General features: G+C 44.7%; 1 protein-coding gene across 8 annotated transcripts; it reads right to left on the minus strand.

Moving 5' to 3' along the window:
• Positions 1–15: 15 nt before the first annotated feature.
• On the minus strand, positions 16–23,833 carry wnt7ba (wingless-type MMTV integration site family, member 7Ba). Of its 8 annotated transcripts, none has more exons than XM_056425425.1 (7): positions 23,817–23,833; positions 17,397–17,453; positions 8,693–11,704; positions 7,135–7,495; positions 5,906–6,128; positions 2,895–3,166; positions 16–2,119 (listed from the first exon to the last, which is right to left on the minus strand). In XM_056425425.1, exons 4-7 carry the CDS (start codon positions 7,225–7,227, stop codon positions 1,640–1,642), a joined length of 1,068 nt encoding a protein of 355 aa, XP_056281400.1. In that variant the 5' UTR covers positions 7,228–7,495; positions 8,693–11,704; positions 17,397–17,453; positions 23,817–23,833; the 3' UTR covers positions 16–1,639. The 8 variants fall into 8 exon arrangements, with proteins under 8 accessions (XP_056281400.1, XP_056281401.1, XP_056281398.1 ...); XM_056425426.1 differs by lacking the exon at positions 23,817–23,833 and adding an exon at positions 19,806–20,405; XM_056425423.1 differs by lacking the exon at positions 23,817–23,833 and adding an exon at positions 19,195–19,263.
• Between the last annotated feature and the right edge of the window lie 3,953 nt (positions 23,834–27,786).

A 27,786-nucleotide genomic window follows, 5' to 3' on the forward strand; every position in this document is an offset into this window, starting at 1 on the left:
CTCAAGAGGCAAAAAAAGGATGCTCAAATTTTATTGGAAAAAAAAATACAACTGTCCCATGTTTCGTAAGTGATGCACGGGACAAATAAAGCTAAACGAGCTCAATATGAAGTCCCAACTCTAGTTGTTGCTAGTTTCTGAAACACAAATCTCTTGGTTCTAAAGAGGCACAGCTAGTTCTCCGTGTGTTATCTACTCGCCATTTTATGCATTTACTCAAATACTCAAAATATCCTGGACTTTCCAACACTCGATGAATCACTCGGTTTTTTTGAGCTACGTTGAATTGTGAAGGTTCGCATCGAGGTGGACAATCTGTGGAGTATTTACAAGTTGGGGACTTTGATCAAAAAACATGAAAACCCCAAATAAGTTATAGCTCTCAAATCTGAATACAATGACATTAGAAAACACTTGTAAATAGTGACTTTCTGCTCAGTCTATAAATGACATAAAGTGCCACGTTCCTCATATAAAAATAAACTCTTCAAATTGTTTTGTAAGTTATATAAAGCCTAAATAAACATTTCTGAATACATTAAGGGTGCTGTCCCAAAATAGCTCTGAGGCCTTTGATCCTCCGGTCCCCCCCTCTGTGTGGTTGGGGGACATGCCGTCCACCGGGCAGGCCTAAACCGCGCTGCGAGGCCTTGTGTAAGCAGAGGCCATCATGTGGAATTCCACGTCTCTGGCATTCATGGGAACGTTGGATGTATCCGAACCCGGCTGCACCTCTATGGCGTTCCGACGAGGCTCACGTGCTTTTTCTCAGAAGTCGAGAGGCCTCCGAAAACACAGCAATGAACACGGTCGGGGTGGAAAGTGCCGCTCAACTGACACGTCGGATGCTTTAAATAGTTTGGGGAGTATTTTCCGCCTCTTTGGCTCTCGGCGTAACAAAGGGGTCAACGACGCAACGTACTGATGTTCCATGAAAAACAAACGAGATGTGGCGGTGTAGCGCCAAAGAAAAATCGCGTATCTTCAGCCAAATACGCCACAGACAAACTAATAATGAATAAAAGGGAATTTAGTTTAGTGGCTATACGTGTGTTACTCCCAGCTTGAAGTGTTTCAGTAGCAATTTAAGATCCTACAACCGATGGGAAATAAACAGCAATTCAGTTTGTTATCCGTCCTATAAGACTTAAGTTTGAAAGATGGTTTTTCCCCCATAAATACGTAGTGTTTTATTTTCAGTGTTCAAACAGAATACAGTGTGAGCGTACAGTTAAAAGTATTCCACGGCCATCTTTCAATGTTCCGTCTTCTGTCGTCTGCAGCGCTTCGCTGCTGTCGCGGAAAAGTCTTCTTCACATCCAGCAATAGTCTTTGTTGTCTTTCCTCTCATGCGAGAGACATCCGGGAGCGACATCTTCTCAAGATGTTGTCTTCCAAATATTGAAACGGAGAAAATCCTCTCAACTGCAACACGTTTGGTAAACCAGCGCACAGGAAGTGCTTTTTCAGTCCTCTCTAACCCTCAAGTCTTTTTTCCTCTGTTTAAAGAATTCCCCAAAAAATGTGCAAATTGTTGAATAAATACTTCACTTCAAATTCCACTTTACCGTAACCCTCTTTACCTTCAACCATTGTCCATTTTTCAGCAGCCTCTCCGATGCCCCCCCCCCCCCCCCCTCTACTTGCACGTGAAGACTTCCGACTTCTCGCTGCACGCGTTGCACTTGACGAAGCAGCACCAGTGGAACTTGCAGTTGCACTGCCAGATGCGCGTGTAGCGGTGCGTGTCGTAGCCGCGGCCGCAGCACATCAGGTTGCAGCCGTCCGCGTGGGCCGAGGTGCCGTTGCACAGCCTGCCCCGCGTCCCCGTGCTGCCCGTGGCCGCGTCCTCCTCGCAGTAGTTGGGCGAACGCTCCAGGTACACCAGGTCCGTGTCCGTGGGCTTCTGGTAGCCCCGGGCCTCCATGAGTCGGAGGAAGGAGGGCTGGCGGAGGCGCGAGGCCCGGACCGGCTCCACTTGGAGGGCCCCGCCGTAGCGGTCCTTCAGCAGGTAACCGATCTCTCTGAACTTTGGCAGCGTGATCCAGCAGGTCTTAGTGGTGCAGGAACCAGACACGCCATGACACTTACACTCCAGCTTCATCCTCTCCTCCAGGATCTGAGCACACAGAGAGTTGAAATCAGGTCTGTATGGATTTTTTAAAGAGACGGTTAAGAGCGGAAAATGTATCCTATGCGGTTATCACATAAATGGTCATTCTACACACGTCCGTAGCTTCGGCTTTGAAACGGCTAATAGCCATCGCGGCCTTCGCATCCGTCTCCTTTGGCGAGCCGGGCTTTCTGCGGACACTTCAGCTTTCAGCACTCCAACCGGCACGCCAGCTTTACGTCAAAAAACCTGGGGAAAATAACTCGTGGGCCAAGACTGTAGCCTCTAATTAACTTTACCTTTCTTCAGACCACAGAATGGCGTGACAGCCCGAGAAAAGTGACCAGAGCTGTTGTGCAAAACCATGCACGTATAGAATTACATCGTGGTTTCAGACGGATTCATATTATAATACTAGACAAATATGTTTGGATGACAACATTGACAGGTGACTGTTTGCCCTCTCTTGCCTGAGCGTGATGCTAACGTGAAAAAGATTACCGTCACGTTCTCGGGATAAGACGGTACGATTATGGAGTCATAGGAACATCGAGATCAGGGACTTCCCCTTCGTGGCTCCCTCATTCTGGTGGGCATTAGTCCTCTGAAGCCTTTAGTGATGCCACTGGGGGGGGGGGGGGGGACTTGCAATCGTATCCTCTGTCCTTCCTTAATTCGGAGTAATTCACTGATTCAGTCTACATATCACACAGATGTCATGTGATCGATGAGATGGATTCTCGTTTGTTTCCCCCCGACCTCAGCGGGGTCACCGCGTTACCTTTCGCCCCGCCTCGTTGTTGTGCAGGTTCATCAGCCGGCGGGCGTTCTTCTTGATCTCGCGGGCGTCGACGAAGCGCCGCGAGAACTCCACGCCGTACTTGACGTCGGCCGAGCAGCCGCCCCACTTCCAGCCGTCCTCTCGGTCGTGGTAGCCCTGCTTCTCGCGGTCGCAGCCGCACTGGCTGAGGTTGCCCTGGCTGCAGGCCGCGGTCACCGCGTGGGCGACTCCGGCTGCGGTGATGGCGTACGTGAACGCTGCCTCCCTGCTGCCTGATGAGAAACCAGCAGACTCTGAGTGAATATGGAAAGGAGTGATACGAGCACTCTCAGCGAGCAAACTACAAGGACTCTGATTTAAATCGGCTTTTCGTGAACTTCTTGGTCCACGTTCTACAGTCGGTTGCAGCACTTTACTTAGAATGGCGAATGTTGCATGGCCATCACAGTCACGCTGGAGTGGCACCAGCGTAACTGTGGTTTACGATGACTTGTTATGAGAAGTACGACCAGGAACACATCGGTATCATGTCCTTCTGTGAAATAACCCCGACGATGTCATCGGGGTTATTTCAACTTGAACTTGAACGTAATCGATGAAGGTGTAAATCCTCCACCCAAACACTGGAGAGAGATGCCAATCGTGCCGGTTTCAAAACACGACGTGGCCCATAGAGTCTCAGGAATGGCATCGCAACATAACAGTTTGGGACAGCCCCAAAATATATGGACATTATTTGCCTTTCTTGAGCCACATTGTCCCCAATATTTCTTTCTGGTGTGGTGTTTTAAAATATGGTACAATATTTTTTGCAGCAGACCTATATTTAATTGAGGATCACAGTAAACTCAAAACTTCTTCTCCGACCCTTCTCACAAAGCCTCATTCCTTATTTTTCCCACTTAATGTTCACATTGTTATGCATGAAAGATAACTTTTCTCCTCTTGAGAGATGTACTTATTTGGCTGGTTTGTAAAAAAGCTGCCGTCACTGTTTCAGAACAGGAATCCGGACAGTGAAGACAACAAAAGTGACATCTACTGGCTGACTCGAGGATCTTTTTCTCGTAGCCTCGCCATGTCTTAATGTTATTCATCAATGGAGTTTCTCACGCGGCTCACATGTCCTCCTGTGCCTGACTCAGGCGCTCCACATTATTATAGCACATGATACTCGCTGTGTTTGCATGTCAAAAGGATCTGTGGCCAGGCTTGACTGAGATGAGCCATTTCCGAGCTTTTAGGTGTCACCATTTGAACTTGAGAATAAACACTTTTATATTTATGGCTTGGAGGGAAGAAATTAATTTATTGGCAAAACAATTGGGTGTAGGATATCCTCCCTGCCCAATCGGTTAATACCAGAGTATTAATGCACGGCTCCTCTGGTCGAGGCGATTCTAATGGCTCCCTTCCAACCTGACAAACTCACTTGCAGAAACCATCGGGCCTGCGGTTCCCCTGGTCCATAACTCATAACAAACCCCCGAAGTCCTCTCTCATCGCGCTGGATCCGCGACCCCGATCCGATATATTGTACGTGGAGCATTCCTCGAGGCATCGGGCGCATGCGATAGCCAAACAGCCACCTCCTTTGCTCCGGGATATGTTTTGATTGCCGGGCTTCGTTGTTGCCATCCAGCGGCTGGAGCTGACTTCAATTAGTGGTGAGCATGAATCCCTCTGCTCTTTCTCCGAGCTTAATGAGTGCTTAATGAGGTCAATCCATGGCGGACGGTACGTTAGCGGCACGAGAGGTGGGCACGGCTCTGGCAGGGGAGACCAATCTCACCGAGAGATGAAAGGAAATGTGCCCCTACCTGTTCATACAGTAATGAACCATTTATAATTATATTGTATACAGATGTCATAGGATTTAGTCTTCCACAAAGTACTTATTTGGTCAAAGTGTCTGAGGGTCCAGAGAGTCTCTCCGAGCCGGTTTACGCACCACAAGAGAAAAGAGACATTTCCTCCGACAAAAAGAAATAAAGGGATCCAGACGTCGGTCTGCCGGTGTCCCGTGTAGAAGAAAAGTGATTGCTCCCAGGGCTGCTAGATTAAACATGGATCCAAACCCACAGCAGGGCCGCAACAAAACATTTCCCATTGAAATGCAATTCATATAAGAGGTTCACATTCGGAGCAAACGGGCTTCTGTGAGAAATAAAAACGGGGAGGAATGTTGACTCGAAGCCGGGAGATGAGCCGGTTCGTAGGTCGGATGTATGAATGCTTCCAGGGGATGGCACACCCAGATAGGCGTGAGACCTCGCTTTATAAGGTAGTCTTCACATTCCATGTGTGACCGCTTCGCTGTGACAATGTGGTGGTGCGAGCGCAGTGGTGTCACCCGCACGAGCTGCAGATTACATGTCCTTCGGGGAGTTGCAGGTTTTTGCGTTTAGAAGAGGCGTCAAATGTATCGCGGTCGCCGCATGTGGTATTCCTAACAGAAATGCTTTGTGTCAAAGCTTCAACGCTTGTCTTTTTTTTAAGACTTCAGCTGCGCTGCAGCTTTTTCTAATGCCGCTGAGAACAAGTCCAGGCGGTTTCGAGGGAAATTGAAACAAAGAGAATGAGGAAAATGGATGATGCGGCTCAGCTGTGGGTTGGTTTTGGCTCATTAACATACCTGTTGACATTGACATGAATATGCCTGTGGACAGAGTAAAGGAGGGATGTGTCGCCCAGGTCACACGTCAGTCCACACTCGTGCCTCAAAGCGTGGATTAGCTGCGTCTAAAGTGACTTTACCTGGAGTTTACCAGGTGAAACCAGTTTTGCCCTTGGGGGTTTAAAGTGCCGACCTTGAACCTTAGCGTCCTTCGAAAGTTGTCCAGCCAAGGACAATTGTTTCATACAATTTCCCATCCTTCTCCCCTCCTTTACTGCCATCTGTCTATTGTTAAAATCTCTAATAATGGCATAGAAAATGCACAACGCCCCCCCCCACACACACACTCATTGAATAGACTTAAAGAAGCTGCGTTTCAAACAGACTGACCTACTCTCAGCTCCTGTCCGAAGACAGTCCTCTGGCCCAGGGCGGAGCAGTTCCAGCGGCCGGAGCGGAACTGGTGCTGACACTCGTTGATGCCCAGCTGAGCGCCTTCGCCGATGATGATGATGGCGTCCGGGCGACTCTGACAGAGGGCTCTCTGACGGGGCGCCAGTCCCGGTATCTTGTTGCAGATGATGTTGGCACCGAGTGCTACCACAGAGGACAGCGCCCTGGAGCAAAGAGAGAAACGACGGGGATTAATCGGAAGGGAAGATGAGAAGAAAACTAATCGACACCTGAAAACATACGCAGCATATTGTTTTGAATTCTGGGCCCTGAATTCAAACACGGCTGAACATTCAAACACGAACACGACTTGGTGGCGATTTTGGGACGACATTTATGAGATTTGTTGTTTCCAATAACCAGTATTTACCAAATGAGCCAATAGGAGCAGGATCTGGATAATCTAATGGACCTTCATAAAGACATGAAAGAGAACAATAGCTCATTTAGGTCCAAATCCACTTCATTTCTGTCGGCCTCTCTCTTTCTCTCCGTGTCACAGAAAACATGAACCACCACAGCTATTTTTAAGTTCCAGGGCCTGCCCTTGTTATGAATGAGAGGCATGTATGGTGCAGCAATCATTCTCTTTTTGCGAGGGCCCGGGTCTTTTAATGCCATAACAAAGAGCTTGTTCCATAGGCCCGCGCCTATAGGCAGAGCATGAAGTAGTCCAATATGTCTCTTTTCCATATGCTGCTTTCCAATCATGGCTCATGTCTGACGAGGTGCTCCTACAATAAAGTCGCTCTGGTGGAATGTGTGAATCCATAGGAGCCGGTTATCTCATCAGCTGCACGCGTGTGTCAGAATCAGGAGGATTAAACATCGGCTTCATTCAGTCCAAGTCATTGAATCTTAATAACAAGTCGATTTGGGACAAAATATCTACTCATATTATTTTGGGGGGATTGGGGGGGGGGTGTACGTGGTAGCCTGTGATTCCATTGTGGAATAGCAGGGAAACGATTACACGCGTTTTCTAAATGTTTAACTGCATTTTTTAAAACAATCTCGCTATGGCAGAACAATATAACAATATTTAGCAACATTAGAAAATAAGTGATCTAATAAAACACCTGCAACAACCAGCTAATGCTCACTCCGGGTGCGTAAATTGGCCAGTTCGCGCGTAAAGCACAACGGAGTGCATCGGTGAGAAAGACCTACAGGTAGCTCCCGCTGGTGAGGATGAAGAAGATCTGCGGGTAGTAGATGGACAGCAGCGCGCTGCGGGATGAGATGATGAGCATGGCTGCGCATTGAACACAGCTGGTTCTGCTCGCTCGCGGTTCGGAAATGGAAGAGAAGTGTGATATCCTTTTTTATTTGCGGTCCCAGTGTTAAAACGCGGGAGCGTCGTCTCCGCTTCTTTTTCGTCTCCTCGGCGCTGGGTGAAAGCTGGTGTCTTCAGCTCGTGGAGCCGTGGCGCGCTGCGGCAGCTCCGAGCTCCGCTGTCCATGTGTTGGAGAGGAGAGGCTGCATCCCACGGCCGAAGTGCGCGCGCTCTGCCACCTGGACCGATAGAGGACTGGGTGGGAGAGAGAGGGAGAGAGAGAGAGGGAGGTTGGGATGGTGGGGGACAGGTTGGGTTCCGGATGTCGTATACGAGGCGCTCACGTCTCCAAAAGTGAGACTATTGTGACTTTGGAATGGTGCGTGACAGGGTGGCTTCTCTCGCTGCACCAGCCCCCGGGACGAGTCTGCACCCCACATCATAACACCTCCTCTCTCTCTCTCACTCTCTCTCTCTCTCCCCCCCCTGTGTCTCTCACTCTCTCTCCCCTGTCTCTCTCTCTCTCCCCCTCTCTCTCTCTCTCTCTCTCCCCCTCTCTCTCCCTCTCTCTCTCCCCTGTGTCTCTCCTCTCTCCCCCTCTCTCTCACTCTCTCTCCCCCCCCTCTGTCTCTCTCTCTCCCTCTTCCGCTCTCTCTCACTCTCCCCCCCCCCTCTGTCTCTCTCTCCTCCTTCCTCTTTCCCTCTCTCTCACTCTCTCTCTCACTCTCTCTCCCCTCTGTCTCTCTCTCTCCTCTCTCCCCTGTGTCTCTCCTCTCTCTCCCCCATGCTCTCTCTCCCTCTTCCGCTCTCTCTCTCTCTATCTCCCCCCTCTGTCTCTCTCTCTCCTCTCTCTCACTCCCCCCCCCCTCTGTCTCTCTCTTTCTTTCTCTCTCTCTCTCCCCCCCACCCTCTGTCTCTCTTTCTTTCTTTCTATCTCTCTTTCCCTCTCTCTCCCTCTCCCACTCTCTCTCTCATCCCACCCACAATTCATCATGAATGCATTTTACACGTGACAATCGATTCTGTATCAATTAAAAAGGAAAACTGCTCTCTAATGTATTTTATATTGTAACAATATAATATTGTCAACCATCATAAATCACGTCTTCATCCTGGTCTCTGAACAAGAGAGACCATCGCTCTTTTCCAAATAACCTCACAGGGCTCATGTTAATGTGCCATGTTTTCTTTATTTACCATCAAGTGGGCCAAAGAGGGCGGGAAAAGACAACAACAACAAAAAAACTGCAACTATTTGAAATATTGTGAATGCATGTGATCGTTTGATGCTTTTCTTTGTCTCATATGATAGTGAACTAAACATTTCTGGGTACTGTTGAGCTTTGGGAATGTAGAATGTGTACGTGTAGACATCTATCAGCCAAAACGATTCATCGATGAACCGAGAACATAGTTACCGAGAAACGATGAAATATAATAACCGTTTATCACCTGGTGTGCATTAGGAACCCGTGCGGGGAAGTTCTCTGAAACGCTTTAGTCGGTCATCGCCGAGAGTCTGTGGTCTCCAGCTCCTGATGGTCTGCTGGTGCATCACCAACAACACGCCCTCATGTGGCGGCATGGAGGAAATGTCATCATCCCCAAAACATCTGGCGCCGCATGGACGCTGCAGTGCCCGGCGGACAGTCGAGTATCAGTTCATCCAGTTGGACTTGGTCGTGAACGAGGCTGCATCGTTGTGGAACGTGGGAGAAAGGAGGAGAGGTTGTTGATAACGCACCGTGAGGTTAAACCCCGTCGTCTTTGAAGCGAAGCGTCGAGGTGTAAGCGCCGTAAGGACGACACAACGGGAATGTAGGCCGATCCGTCCCTTTAGAGAACCACAGCAAACAGGGTGGAACTTTAAAGAGGTTTCTCTTTAAGTAGAATGAAGGGGGGGGGGGGTCAGTTCAGTTCCACTGCCCCTTCAAAGCACCAGACGTTTTATAGGTCTACTTCACAGAGTGGACATGGGGACAAAGTGCATGTCTTCTTCACTTGTTGACATTTTGGTCGAGCGATATGTGAGACGCTCTGAGCTTCGCTTGAGCGGAACAAATAACCGCGACGAGATAATATTAATAAGATCCGTTCCACAGCGAGATACCGATCTGGACCAGAGTGAGACCCCGGCTTTTAGAAAATGACTGAGGGTAGTTTGTGGAAAATGAACCTTTTAATTCAAATTCTCTCCGGCTGCCAACCGAGCGTTTTTGAGAGATTGCGGCGATGTACGAAAAGTCTAAAATAATAGAATCCTTGTCATTCTTCGGCTGTTCTGGGATTGGCCTGATCCTCATGCCCACTGTGTGTAGCTGGACCCTCTTGGCTGCTGAACCCTGGTCTCAGGGCCTCAGCCGACAGCTATTTCAGAGGACAAGTCACAGATAACGTCTCGTGGTCAGCGGAGGCAGAACCCTTTGTGTATACACGTGTGTGTGTATATTTTGTATGCCTCGTACTCTCACTCCCTCAACCTCTCGCTTTCTTTTAAAATAATCCTCCTAAACCACAATATCCAAAGCCAAGACAGCACTTAAGCAGCGTGCACTCACTGTCCTGGCGCTCGCACCGCGATATCTGTTTCTTTTCATATTTGTCAGGAGGCGCGACGGACCTGGAGGCTCGGGACGTTTGGGGGGGCCGCGCAGGAATTCTTGTTCTTGGTCAGGGATGGAAGTGGCTGTAAAACCAACACAACCTGGGTTTTCATTTATCTATTGGGGCAGCTGTCAGAAAAGGTTTGGATAGCGCTGTAAGGAGTGACGGGCCTGGAGACGGGCGGGGAGATGCCGACGCAGAGGGGCCCCCGAGCTGGACGCAGGCCGAACAACAAGTCCAGATTAATAACGGTGTCTTATGACTCGATGGGCTTTTGGGCCGATCTTGTCCTCGAGCCCAGAATCCCCAGCCTGGGTCCCTAAGCGGTCGTCGAGGAAACAATGTTGTTGCACATAATAGTAAACATCTGATAATTCATCACCAGTGACATCTTTTCTGCAGAATAGCCGAGCTCAGACGTTAAAATGTGAGACGTGACAATCCCATCCACACTTTGCATACTTTGATATTTTAAATACATGTATACTTCCCTCGTGTGGAAGTCAGTGAACACCTCTTTGGTCCCAGACATATCAAAGTATGCAAAGTATCTGACATATTCTGATCATATTGTACCTTTAAAGTTATTTAAAGTCAATCGGGCGATGTTGTGAAAACACATCAGGTGGCATGTTCCTTAACCTATTACCACTGTCAATCTTCTGAACACCAGCACTTCCTGTTTCAGTCATGTTTGCTAAATTCCCCTTCACCCAATCGAATTAGTTCACCTTTATTTTTAAAGGCATGCATTAGAAACCGATGGGCACGGGGGGGGGGGGGGGGGGGGAATATTGAATAGCGCTGACGTTATTCAATATCCCCACGTATTTCCGATGGGACAAGCCGGCCATCAAAGGCCTCATGTGGGCCGCGTGAGCACGCAGCTCCATGCAAGTCAAGTGGCTTTCAAGCTGTACCGCAGTGTCAGAGGCATTGTTGAGCCCGTAATGTGGCACGACCAACACATGGAGCTGATATGTGTCATGGGCTCCAACACATGCTGGAATGCGAGTGTGGTTCAATATCGCCTCCTGCACTGCGGGGGGGATTTTGGAGTGTGACAGATCAAAAAACAAAATAACGACCCCCCAGGGGTTAACGGGCAAGAGAGTATTTATGACGGAACTAAAAGCAACTACTTTGTCATCAAATCTAATTCCAACTGTTTGGAGCATTCATGGGACCCGACAGAGCTGACGGCGGGGAAATTGTTTCCATGTTGAGGAACGACAGTTCCACTTTTGAGCGATTATTGCCTTTGAAGCATCGTGAAGCTTTTTCGAGCGCAGATGAACGATGGATGCCACGAGGCATATAAAAGTCTGCGGAAATTATTCATTTTTTTAAACATTTTTTTATTACGTAAACAGGATTCATCTTTTTTGGTGTCGAAATTCAGATTTGGAGTTGTAAACATGTCGCAGATGTTGAGAATAGGGCTACACGGCATCACCGCAGGGGGGTTGAAGTCGACACCATGAGCTAACTAACTAAAGAAAGTCCTCAACGGGCTCATCTACAGGACACCACTTCACCACCAATCAGACAAGCAGGTCAAAACTCATGCTTCTCATTTAAATTTTCACTTTTATCTAAAGGAAGTCATGAATGCACATGTCGCCCTGGATAAGCCTTTTCGAACTATGCGCCACACACACACACACACACAATATTGTACAGGGCACGCTCCCAACAAAGGAATGATCATCCGGGGGTATTAAAGGGATCAGAACATGCAGACTGTTTGATTGAAATGTCGTATGCATGCAGTGCTTTGCTGCTTTCTTTCCACTTTCGGCCTTTTTGCTCCTCACTCTGTTCTTCCTTTGTTGTCAGGCTGTCTTTACTCCGCCTCCCCTGCAGAGGGAGACAACGCACCAGAAGAAAAAGGCCTCAGTTCACTTCAGTCCTCTCTGGTTTGATTTCCTTCCAGCGTTCTGTCTTTCATGACATTAGAAAAGCAGCTATTACACGCTTCATTACAACAGACGCTTGCATTATATTATCCATATGCTTCCAGAGGTTTCATCTTCATCTTCCATTTCTATCATTTAGTATCGAATGCGAGACACAAGTTCATCTCTAAACTACGGAGACCTCTCTCGCTTCGTTCTCTGTCCACTTATTTCAGACCCAGACATTTCGTGTTAATCCTGAGGCGACTTTGTCATTGTCCTGTCTCGGTGTGTCAGCGGCACGAGTTAATGAAGTGAGTCATTTTGAGATCCTCGAGGGGGCTCTTTGCTCCTTCAAAGAACAGGAGGGGAAGCTGCACACAGCAGCCTGTCGTTCCCACCACCCGGCAGAGGTTCCACCATCTTGGTTCCTATCATCGCAATTTCAAAAACGTAACCGTCAATGTTTGTTCATTTAAAACTGGGCACGCTCCAAATGTTCCGTTAGAGTCGCGACGCTTTAAGTCGTCAAAGATAATTGTGTTCTCCGTTGGTTTTCATGAACTTGCTTCAACCACAGAGATAAAAGAGACTTTTCTACACTTTTTCTACACACAATCTGATCGCCCACGTGTCACAAAAAGACAGCGGCTTTACTTCCCCACTGACAGCATTTTAGTAACGTGAAGCATTTAAACGTACAGATGGACATGACTAATGTTAGTTAGCATTTGACAAAGAGATTCAAAAGCCATCAGAGCTGCTCCAGGGTCCACAGCTACAACAAGAACACGTCTAATGTGCTTATTGTTAACATGAAGTGACACATTTGGTCATGTTGAGATGTCCTGTTACCTAAACAAATATATTAGTAAGAATTACTGAAGTAAGAATCCAGACTCATGCATGCAAAAACAAATGTAAATGTGCTATATAATGTAGTATTGTGTGTGTGTGTGTGTGTGTGTGTGTGTGTCCCCCCCCCCTGTGTAATCCTGGGTTAAAATTCCATTCAGTGATTCTGTGAGTTGCTTCGGGTCGGACCAGGACCCCAAAAACCCAAACTCCTGCTTAAAGTCCACCAGCAGCAGCAGATCGTTTAGTTTTTTTTGTGGTTATTTTTATTTGAATTAGTTATTTTTACTTGTAAAGGTGCATTATTTCATGAAAACAAAGTGTTTTGACCTGGTTGGGAGCTGTTATGTCTCCCCTTTTAACCCGTTTAGATAAAGAGAAAGAATCTATGAAGTACCCTTTTCTTTTTGTTAAGGAGACTTTGTTAATTGTATAATTATTGTCTATGTATCACCAATGATTGTTACTCCACTGCAGCCGGTTTGATCCAGCTCGGCTTGATTTGATCTGTTAGTAATTTGTATGTGAACATTTATTGCACTGGGGCTTTGGGATTCAAACATGTGTTGCACTTCTGTAAGTTTCTACTCCCTTGAAGATACACTCGGCCCTCCATGGGTTGGGCCTTACTGCCGAAACACACACAGAAATCGCTCCCACTCTCTTTCTCTTCCTCTCTCTTTCTCGCTAACACAACACACACACACACACACATACAAATTGATATAACCACAGCCTCTAAACTCTTTTAGCAGTCTCTAATAGCTCAAATCAAAGAGAGTCGGGAAAGAAAAGAAAACCTCCGTCAGAGTCACATCATGTTAGTGCTGACCTTGCTGATTGAGTTTGCTCACAATCACACGGGTCACGACTGAGTTCAGGCCAGCGGATCATTTAGTTTAATGGCTGTTTCCTGCCTGCCTCAAATGTGCATGTCACGCTGTAGGAAACGGTCAGATGTGTGCGGGGGACAGAAAGAATGAATGAATGAAAAAGAAACAAGTAAGAAAAGCACCTATAGAGCTTTTCTCTATAGGTGCTTTTCTTACTTTTTTTTTTAGGGAAAGAATGAGGAGGAAAGAGGGACTGGGAGAGGAAGATCAAGAGCAAGAAACTGAGAGCTAGAGGGAAGTAAAGAGATGGGGACAAAGGCCGAGGGCAAGAGCGCTCCTAATTTTGTGGGCTGTCTGTGTCACCAGCACCCTGTTGGGACGACAGATGTGCAGATGATGTCATGTGGAAAGGGGATAGGGCGGGAGGGTGGAGTGATCGGAGCGCGGGAGGACAGTGGACAGGCGGAGCCTCGATCTGAGCGAGAGGAAAGGAAAGGAGGGAGACGGGGAGCGCTGCTTTGCCCTGCATTCACGCATTTAGGACCTTTTCAGTCTTCTTAAGATGTGACTCTGCAGAGTTTAGAACGTGTGAGTGCTTTCCAAAAGGAGCTACTTGTGCCTCTCAACAGCCCTCTCTGTCGGTTGAAAGCATTTTGCAATCGAGAAGAAGAAAAAAAGAAAGAACAAAAAAGAAAAAGTCTACGTTTGCAGTGCCGTGGACATTTGCACAAGTGCTGAACTGGTGGTTTTTAGTTGCAGGACCTCTCTCACACAGCGCAGCCTCTCACACAGGCCGTTGCAGCTATAATTTACTTAGTGCAGTCATTGCTGAAGTTTATCCCCCCCCATCCCCTGACCGGCCGCAGCATAAGCACCCAATTGTTCTGGTGGGCCGCGGTGACAATGGCTGTCTGTGGTCATCCAGAGAATAAGAAAGTGAGAAAGAGAAAGGGGATTGCAGAGAGGGAGAAAGCCAAGCCATGCGATCCGCTCATTTGTACCAGACACTGGTAAAGATATAGTCCAGCTCAGAGTGTGTGTGTGGGTGTGTGTGTGCGTCTGCTGGGATCGCCTGAAGGACAGCATTTTCCCGACTGCCTGTCCCGTGCTTTAACCCACCGACTTTAGCCCCCCCTACCTCCCCACCTCCCCACCTGTGCCCTTTCTGGCCCAATTGTGCTGGCATGGCGAAGGAAGACGTTGAATGAATGAGGCCGTCGGATGTCGCCTGATGGTCGCACTGCACAGATGCAGCCATTCCTGGCATTGTTATGTGTTGGAGTGAGACCGAGGGGGATTGTGCTTTTCGGCCCGGCGTAAGAAAAGCAGCTAACAAGTGAGGCAACCTGTGGGAATCGGCCCAAACCAAAAGTGGACTGAGGCAGTTTTTTCCCCCCTCGGTGTTTGTGTTAGCGTTGCTTTAGCTGAGCGCTGCTTTTAAACATTATTGATGTGCAATGAAAGACGGCAGTCATTGAGTCAACCGGGGCTGAACAGGTGGCTGCCCCGTGACAATCATATGAATACTGTGAGAAAAAGTAGCGCCACCTTGTTTAAAATTTTTTTTTTAAAGGGTAGTGTCATTACTTTTCTAAATAGGGCACGAACTCCTGAAGCGTGGCCCGGCACATGCCACACACACACACACACACACACACACAATGCAGCTTTTTCAAGCAGATAAGACTGATAACTGCACAGAGTTACAGACGGCAGCTGCAGCCCACTGTTGTCTCTCGCTCTCATGGGGAAGTGCTTCTGACCTGAGCTTGAGGACACCCTCGGCCCTCTGGGTAATCATTGACCTGTTCCCTGGCAACCACGCCACAACATACTGTACAGCCACAGGGCGGCTGATAATATAGTGGTAACGCGGGCACGCGTCAAGCCATGCACGTGCGCTCACACTTTATTGATTTCTAAAAGAGGAAATTAGATAAAAATGATACATATAAAAAGCTATTCCTCCTTTACTCCTTTTCATTATTTCAATAAGCAGGGTGTGGCTGTAGAAACATGCATGCTCAGCCAAACTACACTGAGAAAACTTGAATCAAAAATATTGTGTGCACGCCCATCACATTGGAGCTGATGTACAACCAGAAGCTGTTTGGGAGCTTTTGGGCGTTTTCTCTCCGAAATACTTTGTACCAATCTGATTCCAGTGTTCTTTTATTCCTAAAGGCAAAATCTGTGATCTGCGGATCACCTTATAAAAGCTTTATTTGGTGCGTGTGCAGCGAGCAAAGTGAGCTGCTCGAGAGTTTACTGAACTTCATACTCGTACTTATAAAGACTTATTGAGGAAGTAACTTTAGAGGTCGAAGAGGAAGAGGTCACGATCTGCTCCCCGGGTCTGAGCAGCGATCGAATCTCCAACGTGGGGTGCGGCACTGCAATGCAGCACGTTACGGGAGGACCAGGCCGGGGGGCCGTCCAAGGAGAGGAAGGAGCAGCAGGAGTAGGGTGGGCGGCGAGGGCAGAGCCAGCAGTTTGGCCCTCAACAAAGACTCCTCCCACTTTTTTGTCCACAACTCCCCTCGCTCTCTCTTTCTCTTCGTCCTCCAACAACCTTGTGCCTTCCTTCTCTCTCAACCCCCCCCCCCCCCTCTTTCTCTCCTCTCTCTCTCTCTCTCTCTCTCGATGACGTACTTTCTCGGTGCTCCATGCCGAATGGTCTGTGTCTGAGAGCAGTGGCCTGAAATAAAACTAAGAGGGGCCTTGGTCGGCGGAGAATGCTAGCTTTGTCTCAGCTGCCATCCACACTGTCTGCAGACATGGTCGGACTCAAAAAGTCCAAACAGCGCCCTGGTCACCTCCACAAGACTCAACCCCCCCTTTCTCCTTTCCTTTCCTCCTCGGACACGTTTTTTGATTGAAATTCTGGAAAACATCTTGTTAAAGATGATTCATGGTGGAGTCAATACTTTCCCTTTGTCAATACTCTTTGCTTAATTGGCTTACAAATGTATACAAGTTGTGTAAAATGAAAGATTGATGAGTGTTGAGTGCTAAGATTTTGGATGCTAAGTGCATGTATCTACCGTATGTCCATTACAAACATCTCGTAATATCATACTTGAAGTGGTATTTAGAGAATAATTAGATTGTCTCTTCTAAATTTGGTAGCTGCTGTTTGGGAATGTCTCACTGAAGATATTAATTTTCTCAAGACCACTTGAGTAACTAATTGTTTCTCTCCTTATTATATATTCATCAGCATATTAATGTACATCTGAAAATAAATATATATCTTGGATGTGGAAGATATTAAACTTTCACAGTTGAAGAAAATCTGTTAAATTCCAATTTAAAATAAAGAAATAGGGTCCATAAGGTTTAAGGCCAATGTGATATATGATATAAAATAAGACAGTAAAGATTTACGAGTTGTTACAGGCATGTATATTTGTGTCTGTGTTCAGAAAAAAAACACAGCTTCATAAAAGTAACCTTGTTTACTGTTTAAAAAAGTCATTATTAACTACATGAATTATGTATGTGGAAAATATCTAATTGCTTTTACACTGTTATAAATACTTATTTTTTCTGTACACTAATTAATTATATACCAATTATGTCACTCATTTGTTTAAAATTGGCTAAAAGGAATCAGCCGCAAATTAGTCAATGATAATAAAAATGCACACACAGCTTTCTAATTTGTTGACCACCCAATTTTTAATATTTGTGAAGACATTATTTTTTACTTTTAAACACTCAATTGTATGTGTGTGTTTTTCTGGAGTCACATCAGGTGAATAAGAATGTATGTCACCTTTTAATCCGAATCCAAGCTATAGACGGCATGCTCAGTCTGCAGCTAAACTCCACACACACACACATACACACACACACACTCTCTACTATCCAACCTTTCTGTGCTGATGGATCGGTACACTGTAACCAGAGTGAGGTCACCGAGTGCAACCTTAATATCACACGACAATGACAATACATATTTACCACCACTCGGTCGTCTCTGTTGTCCAGGTTCATGGTGGAACTGCTGTTGTTTAGACTCTGGTGCAAAAAAACAAACAAAACACACACAGTGATTTGAGAATGAACAATAGCTTTCTTTAGTATTTTAGTAATTTTCAGTAAAACATTTGTGTTTTGTTCATATATTATATTAGCGAATCACTTACATGTGTTTATTTAAATTGTTCTATGTAAAACATTTTCTTCAAACACATTTTATTTTAAAGGTTTGAAAATGGATTGAACTGACATGCACCATCAGGTAATTTTAATTAATTAATTAACTAATTTACATCACAGTTATACATGCTGTTTAGGGCTACATCTGAACATTTATGCATTTAACATGCACTTTAATTTATGCCTCTGCATTTTTAAATAGCCTCCATGCAAGGGTCTACATCAGTTATTGTTTGATCTGTGTGTCTCTGTGTGCTTTCAAAAGAAGAAACATTTTAAGAGAGCATATATATATATATAAATACATATATATATCTATGCTCTCTTAAAATTATATATATATATGTATATAGATATATATGTATGTAGATATACATATATATATAGATAAATACATAAATATACTTGTATATATATAAATATATATATAAATACACACATATATATATAAAATACATGCATTTGGAGAATAATCTTATAACACGCTCATTACTTTTTCAAGTTCAAGGTCATGCAACCATGCACTTAAATGAAGACTAATATAAAGTAGCATAATAAATGAAATATCTATTTTTTAGAACTTTGTGAATTACAGACTGGTCCTTTATCAGCTCGGTCTTACCTCATGTCCACAGCCAATTAATCAATGAAGTGTCTGTGAGGCTAATGGTGAACAAGTCCGGGCCTGTCCTCGAGTCACCTGTGGCCTGTGACTGGATAACTACCTGCATCAACTACCCGCTAATTAACGCAGGCAAGCAGGTGTGATAAATGCTCCTTGAAATCTCGCATGGCTGTGTTTTGTGAGCTGGCATAAAAAGGAAAATAATTATCTGTGGAGCTGGACCTGAAGATAGCTTGAGAGATGAATTTAGCCTTTTGAATGTGGTTTTGTGTGTGGTTGGTTTGCTGTGCTCTTTTATTATTGTTGGAGGGAGATAACCGTCCCAGGAATATTTAAGGTATTAAGTATTACTCGGTTATTGCTAATTTTCTCAGTTTCGCCTATTGCTTGTTTTAAATATATATATATTTATATATATATATATATTATGAATAAGACTTTATAGCTAAAGCACGTGGGAAGCTGTTAAACATGTTGTTGGGGGACAATACAAACCGGGGGAAAGCATTTTGTTTTTAAGATGGAGTTGATGTCTGTGCACGACGTTAACATTTGGATTTTTTTATAGTTACATTGTTGCGCTTAATTGAAACTAATGCCCTAAAACCGCAGCGTGTTGTTCCTTTAATTGTCCCACGTGATAATAAAGTGTAGCTTATAATTTAGCGATGGTAGTCTGGGCTGTTTTCAGCAACAACGACAACAAAAAGTGACGCGAGTGAAACAATGCACATTTATTTTTCATAAGGCTGACATCAGGTAAATTCATTAAAGCAAATAGTGCTTTTTAGATCTGCGGAGGGGGCCGGAGCGGGGGTAGGGGGAGTGAGGCAGCCCTTAATAGTCATCTCAACAGAGCCTGGTTATTGCAGATACTTCGATGCGATGTGCCCTATTTTCTTTTTCTCCTCTGATAGGAGACACGAAGCCAGCCGGCTGCTTCTCATCCGGCCCGGTTGCGTAACGGGGCTTCACCTCAGCTGAACTTGACGCATGTGGTTCATCGGCGGCGGCGAAGGACGCGCAGCGCAGTCTGCAGCCGAGTGTCCCCACTGAACCGAGCTGGAGGGCGGCGGAGAGAGATAGAGAGGGTGGGGGGGAGGGGGGAGAGAGACAACTCTTCCGTGGCCGGTAGCTGCTCGCGGATACTGTCTCCCAGCACTTCCAATATGACAGCATTTAGCCTCCTATTTACCAGCCTTCCCCTTTTCCTTGTTTTTTGTACATTTATTTTTATTTTCGCATAATGGCAGCCGAACCACCGGATAGAAGATATAACTCCCTCGGACTTGTGAGTCGGACACCCAGGAAGAAGAGAACAGCCAACTTGAACTCGAGAGCTGCCGGTGCGTAGTCTTAAATTGACCCTTTTCTCTCTTTTTTTTCTTTCAGCGGTTTTCATTTGCGTAAAGTGCGTAAAAATGACAACGAACGTAGAGCTATTTGTGTGTGTGTAAGCATGTAGCGATATTATTCCTCCGCAAACTGGGTCAGTGGATATATTGACACTGTTATGACTGAACCAACCCACAGTCCGCGAGGGGAAGTTTCCGGGGTGATAAAAACGAGCACTCCCACAGCCTCACATAATTGTCTGCAAATGTGCTAACGCGTCTCAAACATCTCCCGGTCCACACGTGAAGACGAAATGGTCGCCAGACTGTACATTCCCCGCCTTGCAGCACGAGTAGAGACGTCGCCTTTCTGTGCCCTACTTTCTCTTCGCGGAGAGGCACAATCTCTCCCTTTGTTGTCCCCAATGCAAATGGAGATAGACGGCCGGGCAGATCACGTACATCCAGCGCGGAGACACCAACGCGCGCGCTCTCCAAGTGAGCAATTTACAGCCAAATGTGCGTTTAATTAGAACAGCGGCGTCCCCCGAGCTGTTCACCCTGAGATAACAAGTGTATGTAAGACACCAGCACATATGGTAGAGCTGTGCGGTTTCCCACTGTGGTTTCCCGCAGAAGTTGTTGATGAAATTAATTCATTGCAATCTGAGAGGAGCTAAGCAGTTGCTGGATGTATTTGTAATGGTGAAAAGGCCTATGAGAGCTCCCGGGACTGTTTCAGATGTGCAGTGCTTCTTTAAAATACTTTTTTAAATTTAAATGATAGATATCTACACATCCCTTGAAGGAATTAAAGTGATGATGTATGTGGTATTATTTGTTTGGTGTGAGTGTGTGTGCTTCAGCAGTCATAAGAGCAGCTGCACATTCATCAGGTAGGACGTTTAGATAAGAACAGAACAAATACGAGTGTTTTTTTAAATTCATAAATAATTCATTCTGTTGCCTGAATCTTTTCTTTCTGGGGCTACAGAATATTAATGGAGAAAATGTTCCTAAAATAATATTTATTGTGGGCCATCGTCTTCCTCTCGGCCATTAAAGCAAATATGCTACAGTGCTGTCCAGAAGGAAGAGTATTACTTTGCAATAGAATCACATTATTGTTGTATAGGATTTAAATTGTGCGCGTCCACCTTTACACCTTTCACCTTTATCCCATGTTTTTTGTGAGACTCAGACATTGTCTCCTTTTAGCTCAGTTGTCTCATATCACGCCACAAAAATTACTCATGCCAAATAACTTTTTTCGATTGTTAAAATGTGGCTCACACGCACCGCACTCAGTTAATCTACAGGGCTTGTTTGACCTTTCAGGTCATATCTGTGCACATCTGCCCATTTATTCTACTCAATCTGGGTGTGTTTGTTTGTGCTCTTTAAAATGTTGCATGCTGGCCCGGGTAAGATTCTGCTCAGACAAGAAGTGTTGAAATTGCAATGCAGTTTCCTAATAAAAGATCTGTGTTGGCTGACAGAAACATGGTGTTGTGCTACTACCACATTCTCTCCCCGCTGGAAAGAGGAACAGAGCTGTGAGAAGCCGAAACACGAACAGGATCCGAAAGACGTTTTGGTTGTGTCTTAATACCATAGTTCTGCATGTGTATAAAGCACTTTTACTGCTATAAACAGGAAAATGCTATTGTGCCTTCAAGAAAATGGAGCAGAAACACAGGTGGCCTTCAGACAATGGACTGAGGCTCATTTCTCCACTGAGTCAGTGGGACAGGAGAAAGCACATGGCTGCAGAGGGAAAATTGGTTTGATTATGGTCTGATTTACCGTGCCACCCTGCAGCTCAGAGCCCAGTTGTGGGCCATACTGGCAGTCGCGAGCATGGAGAAGACATGAGGAGTGGATTCACCCAAATTCTCTCATTTGCTTTCAGAACAGCTTCATCCTCCCTCCCGCTCTTCCTCCCGTTCTCTCATATCTCACACAATTGATTGAAACCCTAAACGGCAAGATTGGGCCGGGTGCAATCCAGCCTTTCTATGAATAGTTGATTGGATGTGATGAAGATGTGGTGTGTTGTTTCTTTAAGGGCATTTCAGGTCAGAGGCGGAGGGTGGGGGGGATTTTCGGTGCGCGCGGCTGATACTGCAATGTGGCATGTTGTGCTGTCCCATCCTGAGCTGCGTTATAGGAGCACACAGAGACTCCTGTCACTCCCTAATCAGGTCATCTGGTGTTTTGAGAATGCGAGCACGTATTGCTTTAGTTTCGGCCTGTGAAAGGACATGGAAGGTGGTTTGCTGAGCCTCTTTTTAAACACACATCATTTATTTCATTGTGTGTGTCTGGGCCACCTTGTCATGTTCTGAGCTGCACAGATGGATGGTGTATTAACAGGAGAAGCAGTGGGTGTCTGTCACCGGTTCTTTCTATTTTTTCATTAATTCTTTTTATAATGCGGCAATCCACGAGCTGACGGTATAGTGTGTAGCCAGTGCATATTTAAAAGTGCAACAAGCATTTGTGTGTGTGCCTGTCTGTTGGTCCGGTATGCCTTTGCTGTCCTCAACTAACACTTCACGTTTTAAATCCCTGCGCATCTCAGTGCAGGGCATTTGAGTGCTTGACCTAATTTCTCTGGCAGCGAAGAATCCACCAGTGAAGGCCTTCCTCTGTGTGTATTTGAGTGTGTGCGCATGCGCGTGTTGCTCTGGGTGTTTCCTCCTTGCTTTTCTAACAGGAAGCTGATGTGGAGTTCAACTGAGGACAAGGAAAATGCCTTTTCTTTCCACTGTGAATCATTTGAGAGTGAAAAAAATGGAAAAAAAGGGGAGAAAAAAAGAGACCAGGCCGCTGCATTGATTCCACTCTGCAATCTGTCCTGCTTTTCTCTCTCTCGCTCTCTCTGTGACTCTCTGTCTCTCTTTTTCTTTCTTCTTCCATCACTCTCTACCTTATTGTCCATTTCAGCTTTTTTTTCTCCTCACTCTTTCCTTTATTTCTTGTTCAACTGATGTTGGATAGAGGGCAGCCTTCTGGGGAGAATCAACGGGTTTATTGGGAGTTCATGAGTGCTGTGAGAGGATGGGGAGGGGGGGGAGGAAAGGAGAGACGAAAAGCAAATGAAGCAGAGCTCTGTGGGGAGCAGCGCAGGTTCTTCCGGTTCATTTTAACCCACAAGAGACTACCATGTACTTCAGAGGCACAACAAAAAAACACCTACACACACCGTAGCACTGGATTTATTAAGGACATCGTTGAGGCACTGGAAAGGATTCTGAAGCCCTTTATGTTCCTTAAAGCTGCAATATTAAGGACAGAACAAAAGCCCAAAATAACTGATAAACCCTTCTGGGTGAAAGAAAAATTGCTAAAATATTGAAATAGATTTTCTGTCGTAGCCAGAATGCCAAAGAACAAATATGGTTGTAAGCAGATATCCCTAACTAAGCATTTTTGTTGACATACATGTGACGTGGACTTATTTGCTTTAAATGAAACTGAATTTTAATTTGTTCTCAGACACATTTCATATGAACTATTATATATATATATATATATATATATATAATATACTGAACCCCCAGTTGCTCCCCGGGCGCTTCACTGCAGCACACTGCTCCTTAATTACTAAGGATGGGTCAAATACAGAGAATAATTTCCCCACTGTGGGATCAATAAAGTGTACATTATTATTATTATTATTATTAATAATAATAAATAAAAGCAGTTATATTCACTGAAACCACCTACTCAGCCTCTGTCAAGTGTTTACAAATAATATCTCTTGAGTCGTAGGTCTGCAAGATTGAACGAGTATTTAGAAGGACATACGCACAACAGAAATGAGAGAATAGAAATGCACTCTGTGAGAACATGTCTATTTAACCCTCCACCTTGCCCAGGTATAATTGGGTCAAAGTCGTTGTTGACTTAATGCTTTTACCTTCCAAAGGGGCACAATAATCAGTGACATGTTGTTTTACTGTACAGTCTGAATAAACACATTTTAATGTTGAATGGCTGCTTAATTATACTCTCTAGCTTGTTTGTTTCTTTGCACATACATTTCATTTATTGTGCTGATTTAATATTGAGAAGCATATAATTACTTTTATCCTGATTCAGTCTTTGACATTTTGTAAATTAATCATTTCTTAAATATTATTTATGAATCCATTTTTTATCTATCTACAAACATAACTCATGGTTAAAATGAATGAATAAATTCCAGCTGGTAGTCTGCCCAACATCACTGAAATGTAACTGCAGAAATCGGCTCACCGTGGGACGACAAAGCACCGCACGTCCTAATCAATCACATATTTCCACCGCTTTTTCTTCACAGTGCAGGTCGCAACAACGGAGCACGATGTTCTGCACAATTGTGTATCTGTGATTTGACCCTTTTTTCTGTGGCTTGTGTTTTTGGTGCAGGGCAAGTAAGGACACAAGTAGACGTGAAGCCACAGGACCTCAGACACTGCAATGCAGGTGAGCACATTTTCATGCTACAACACACACGCATCCACCAGGCATGGATCCAAACTAAATGGGCAACTGCAAAAATATAGTTTTACATAGAATTTCATCTTAAATTATTTTGGTCACGATCTTACCGAGTAGGATAACATCAACTTTAGTATTTAGGCTTGACATACAAATAAAAAGTTCAGTGAGAAATGTATTTTCTAAATAATCCCCAAAAGGCACTGCACAACAGTAATAGTTTCTGCGGAGCATGCATTGCCACAAATTCACTCAGGCAGTTCAATGATGAGCAAACATCTTTTTCTTTTTTTAACTGAATAATTTTTTTATTATGGAGCCTAATTTTTCACCGTTTCTAAATTATTATTATTTTAGTACAATTCACATGTTATGTGTCGTCCATTGATTTGACCCATTTGGCTTTATGCTTTTCTCTAAAGCAGACATCTTTTTAAATATACGTTATTAATAAAAGGTACGAACCTGGTTTTTAGGAAGTTTAAAGAATAAAATGGAATCTGATCTAGAAAATCAGCAATTCTTAATAACACTGGAGTTTCAAAACAGAAGGCTCTCAAAATGGATTGCACATTGTGGGCCACCGCTCGTCGAGTGATAACAAGACAGAATATAAGATGATTAATGCTCAAACTGATAATCTTTGTCTAATGTTTTAATACAGCCAATTTTATTTTAACGGACCATTATAAGCAGAATGAGATCGGAGTGATGAGCAGCAGTTTGTCGAGCACACATTCAGCAGCGTTCACTCAGTGAAGGAGAACGACGCCTGGCTTTAGTTTAGGAGCGTCCTCATTATGCAGGAGGCTTGGAGGGTTATATGACCACAAACGTTATGAAAGGAGACTTTCTGGGAAGGAATACAATCGTTGTGTGATCATTTTAGATTTGTATTTTAACATGGTGACATCTTTGACTCTTCATAATACAGCCAGATCATGTTGTATTGTTTATTTGGTGAATTTAAGCTTTTTAAAAATGTGGTTTTGAGAGAAGTAACTTTTTACTCTAAAACGACAGTGTTCTGTATGTAAGGCTTCACTGAAGCATGTAATGCTCGTATCAGATGAAATATTCAACAACCTTAAGACGCTGTCTTTTTATGAACTTTAACGGGTGCTCAGGAGTTTTGGGGCCGATCCCCAATCACTCGAAGCAGTATTGGCCAATATTATATATTTTACACCGATGACGGGCTCTATTTGAAGCTTTCTTTTTATTATACAGCATTATTTATTGACCAGTTCTGTCTTCACTGCGAATTTCAAAGCGTCGAGCTGCAAAGAAGCAGTCGAACTTTCTGTGCTGTGTACAGTATTCATTGGACATGTTGCATTTGATTATACTTGAGTACTCATTCAAAGTAATTGTCCCTTTCTGGTAACTAATGGATATGTAAATTATTGATTAAAATATTTTGTTTAATTTTATCTGAGCCTGGTGGTACTAGATCTAATGACGTGTTGCGTTGGGTAGTTGAACATTTAGCAATGTATCCAGTTGCAGCATGTAAACAATATATTCTGCATGTAAACCCTCGGGTTTAAAGTAACTAGTAAGTTAGTCAGACATACAAATAAAGGACTGAAAAGTAATATTGAAATAGCTTCAGTTGTATTACAGAATAACTTAATGTTCTTTCAGTTGTTTTGTGTTTCTATTGATTAGTTACTCACAAATAAAGCAGAAATGACAACGGTTATTTGAATATGTACATTTATTTATGTACAACATTTTAAAATATATTCAGCACGAACATATCTCAGCTTAATATTTACACGTCAAAATAAGTTACCAGAATATTAGATGAAAAGGTTTTCACTCAAGGAAAAAAAGCAGAATTGGGAAATGTTCATTGAATGTTTTTCATGTGTTAAAGTTTTGTAACATGTTGCATTTAAAGAAGAAGAAAAAACCTGTCATATTAAAGATATTGTATGGCATATAACTATATACAACATTGTTTAAAGGCTCTGTAAAAACAGCCTGAACCCCAAAGCACAAATCTTCAACCTGGCTGGTAAAATAACAGATTGAGCAGAGTTTTCACCAGAAAGAAATGTTACACCCTGCTATCCATGTTCACAGCTATGACGTTACTGGTGAATTCATATTCATCGTTATAAACTCTCTCTATCGCTCTTGACCACACACTTGCCAACGTTACACACACAACATACGAGTTGTTGCTTAAAGTATCTCGCTACTAGTATCATACATTTGTTATCTGCCCTTTGGACTGCAGGTGAAATCTAGAGGAAAGGCAACATCCTTAAATTCAGGTGGGACTGCAAAACTCTTCCCAGAAACCAGATCAATTTAGGTCGTCATTCGGACAATGTCTCTAGGTAGTCAAGACAGGCGGAAAACATGTTGTTGTACAGCTCGGCTTTGTCTTTGGTTGTGGGTAACCTGGTCAGAGGAATAAAATGAGCAGTTTTGGAAAAAGAGTCAACAAGGAGAGCCGGTATGCGTCCAACCCCAGGATGACGGGCCAGGCACGAGGAGTGTCCCCACTGGAGGACGTACGAGCATACATGAGCGGGGACTGTGAGCTGGATGTTCTTTTGGTCGAATCCCCAAGAGACAGCTCCAATGCTAGGGAGGATCTCCGCTGGCAGTGTCCTCGGACTGGAACTGATGCAACCGAGCTTCTGGCTTTCCATTTTGGAGCCTGGGCAGTAGGAAAGGTAAGGAAGGGAGCTTTGGGGAAACAATGCTTTAACTCCGTGAGGGCCTTCTCAGCAGACTTGGACCAGACAAAGGGAGTATTCTGAGAGGAAAGTGGGCTTCCACACAACTGTATTACCAGATGAAGGGCTTCTAGAAATGGGTGAACCCTAGGAAGCAAAGCAACCGTTTGCAAAAGTACGGGACGGGCCAGCCTGTAACTGTCCTGACCTTGGTGGAGTCCACCTGAATGCTGCCTGCAGTGACAATGATCCAAAATGAACAGCTGGTTTAATAGACGCACTGCTTCTGCAGTTCCTTCTGCATGAGCATTGGAAAGACCAAAAGGCATCACCGGATAGTTGTGGCCACTTGATGTGTGCAAAGAAGTCTTCCAGGTGACACAGCCAGGTCCAATGGACCCTATGCGACGTGAAGTCACAAAGTATCCAGGGAGGAAACAGTTAGTAATGTGCAATGGAGAGATGTACATTCATATCCATCACGAGAGAGAGAAGAGGAGCTCAGTGTATCCTAAATTGTCCCCCAGCAGCCTATAAGCCTATAGCAGCATACCTAGAGGCTGGACCAGGGCAAACATGATTCAGCCCTAAATATAAGCGCTATTAAAGAGGAAAGTCGTAAGTCTACTCTTAAATGAGGTGACTGTCTGCCTCCAGGACTGAAGGTGGAAGCTGGTTCCATAAAAGAGGAGCTTGATAACTAAAGGCTCTGGCTCCCATCCTACTTTTTAGGACTCTAGGAACTACAAGTAGTCCCGCATTTAGTGAGCGCAGCTCTCTAGTGGGGCAATATGGTACTACAAGCTCCTTAAGATATGATGGAGCATCACTAATTAAGGCTTTGTAGGTTAAGAGAAGAATTTAAAAAGTGATTCTTGATTTTACAGGCAGCCAGTGCAGAGCAGCTAATACAGGGGTAATGTGATCTTTTTCCTTAGTTTTAGTGAGAACACGAGCTGCAGCATTCTGTATCAACTGGAGGGACCTAAGAGACTTATTGGCGCAGCCTGATAAGGAGTTGCAGTAATCTAGTCTAGAAGTAACGAACG

Source organism: Pseudoliparis swirei, chromosome 10, assembly GCF_029220125.1.
Source record: "Pseudoliparis swirei isolate HS2019 ecotype Mariana Trench chromosome 10, NWPU_hadal_v1, whole genome shotgun sequence".
Lineage (NCBI taxonomy): Eukaryota > Metazoa > Chordata > Actinopteri > Perciformes > Liparidae > Pseudoliparis > Pseudoliparis swirei.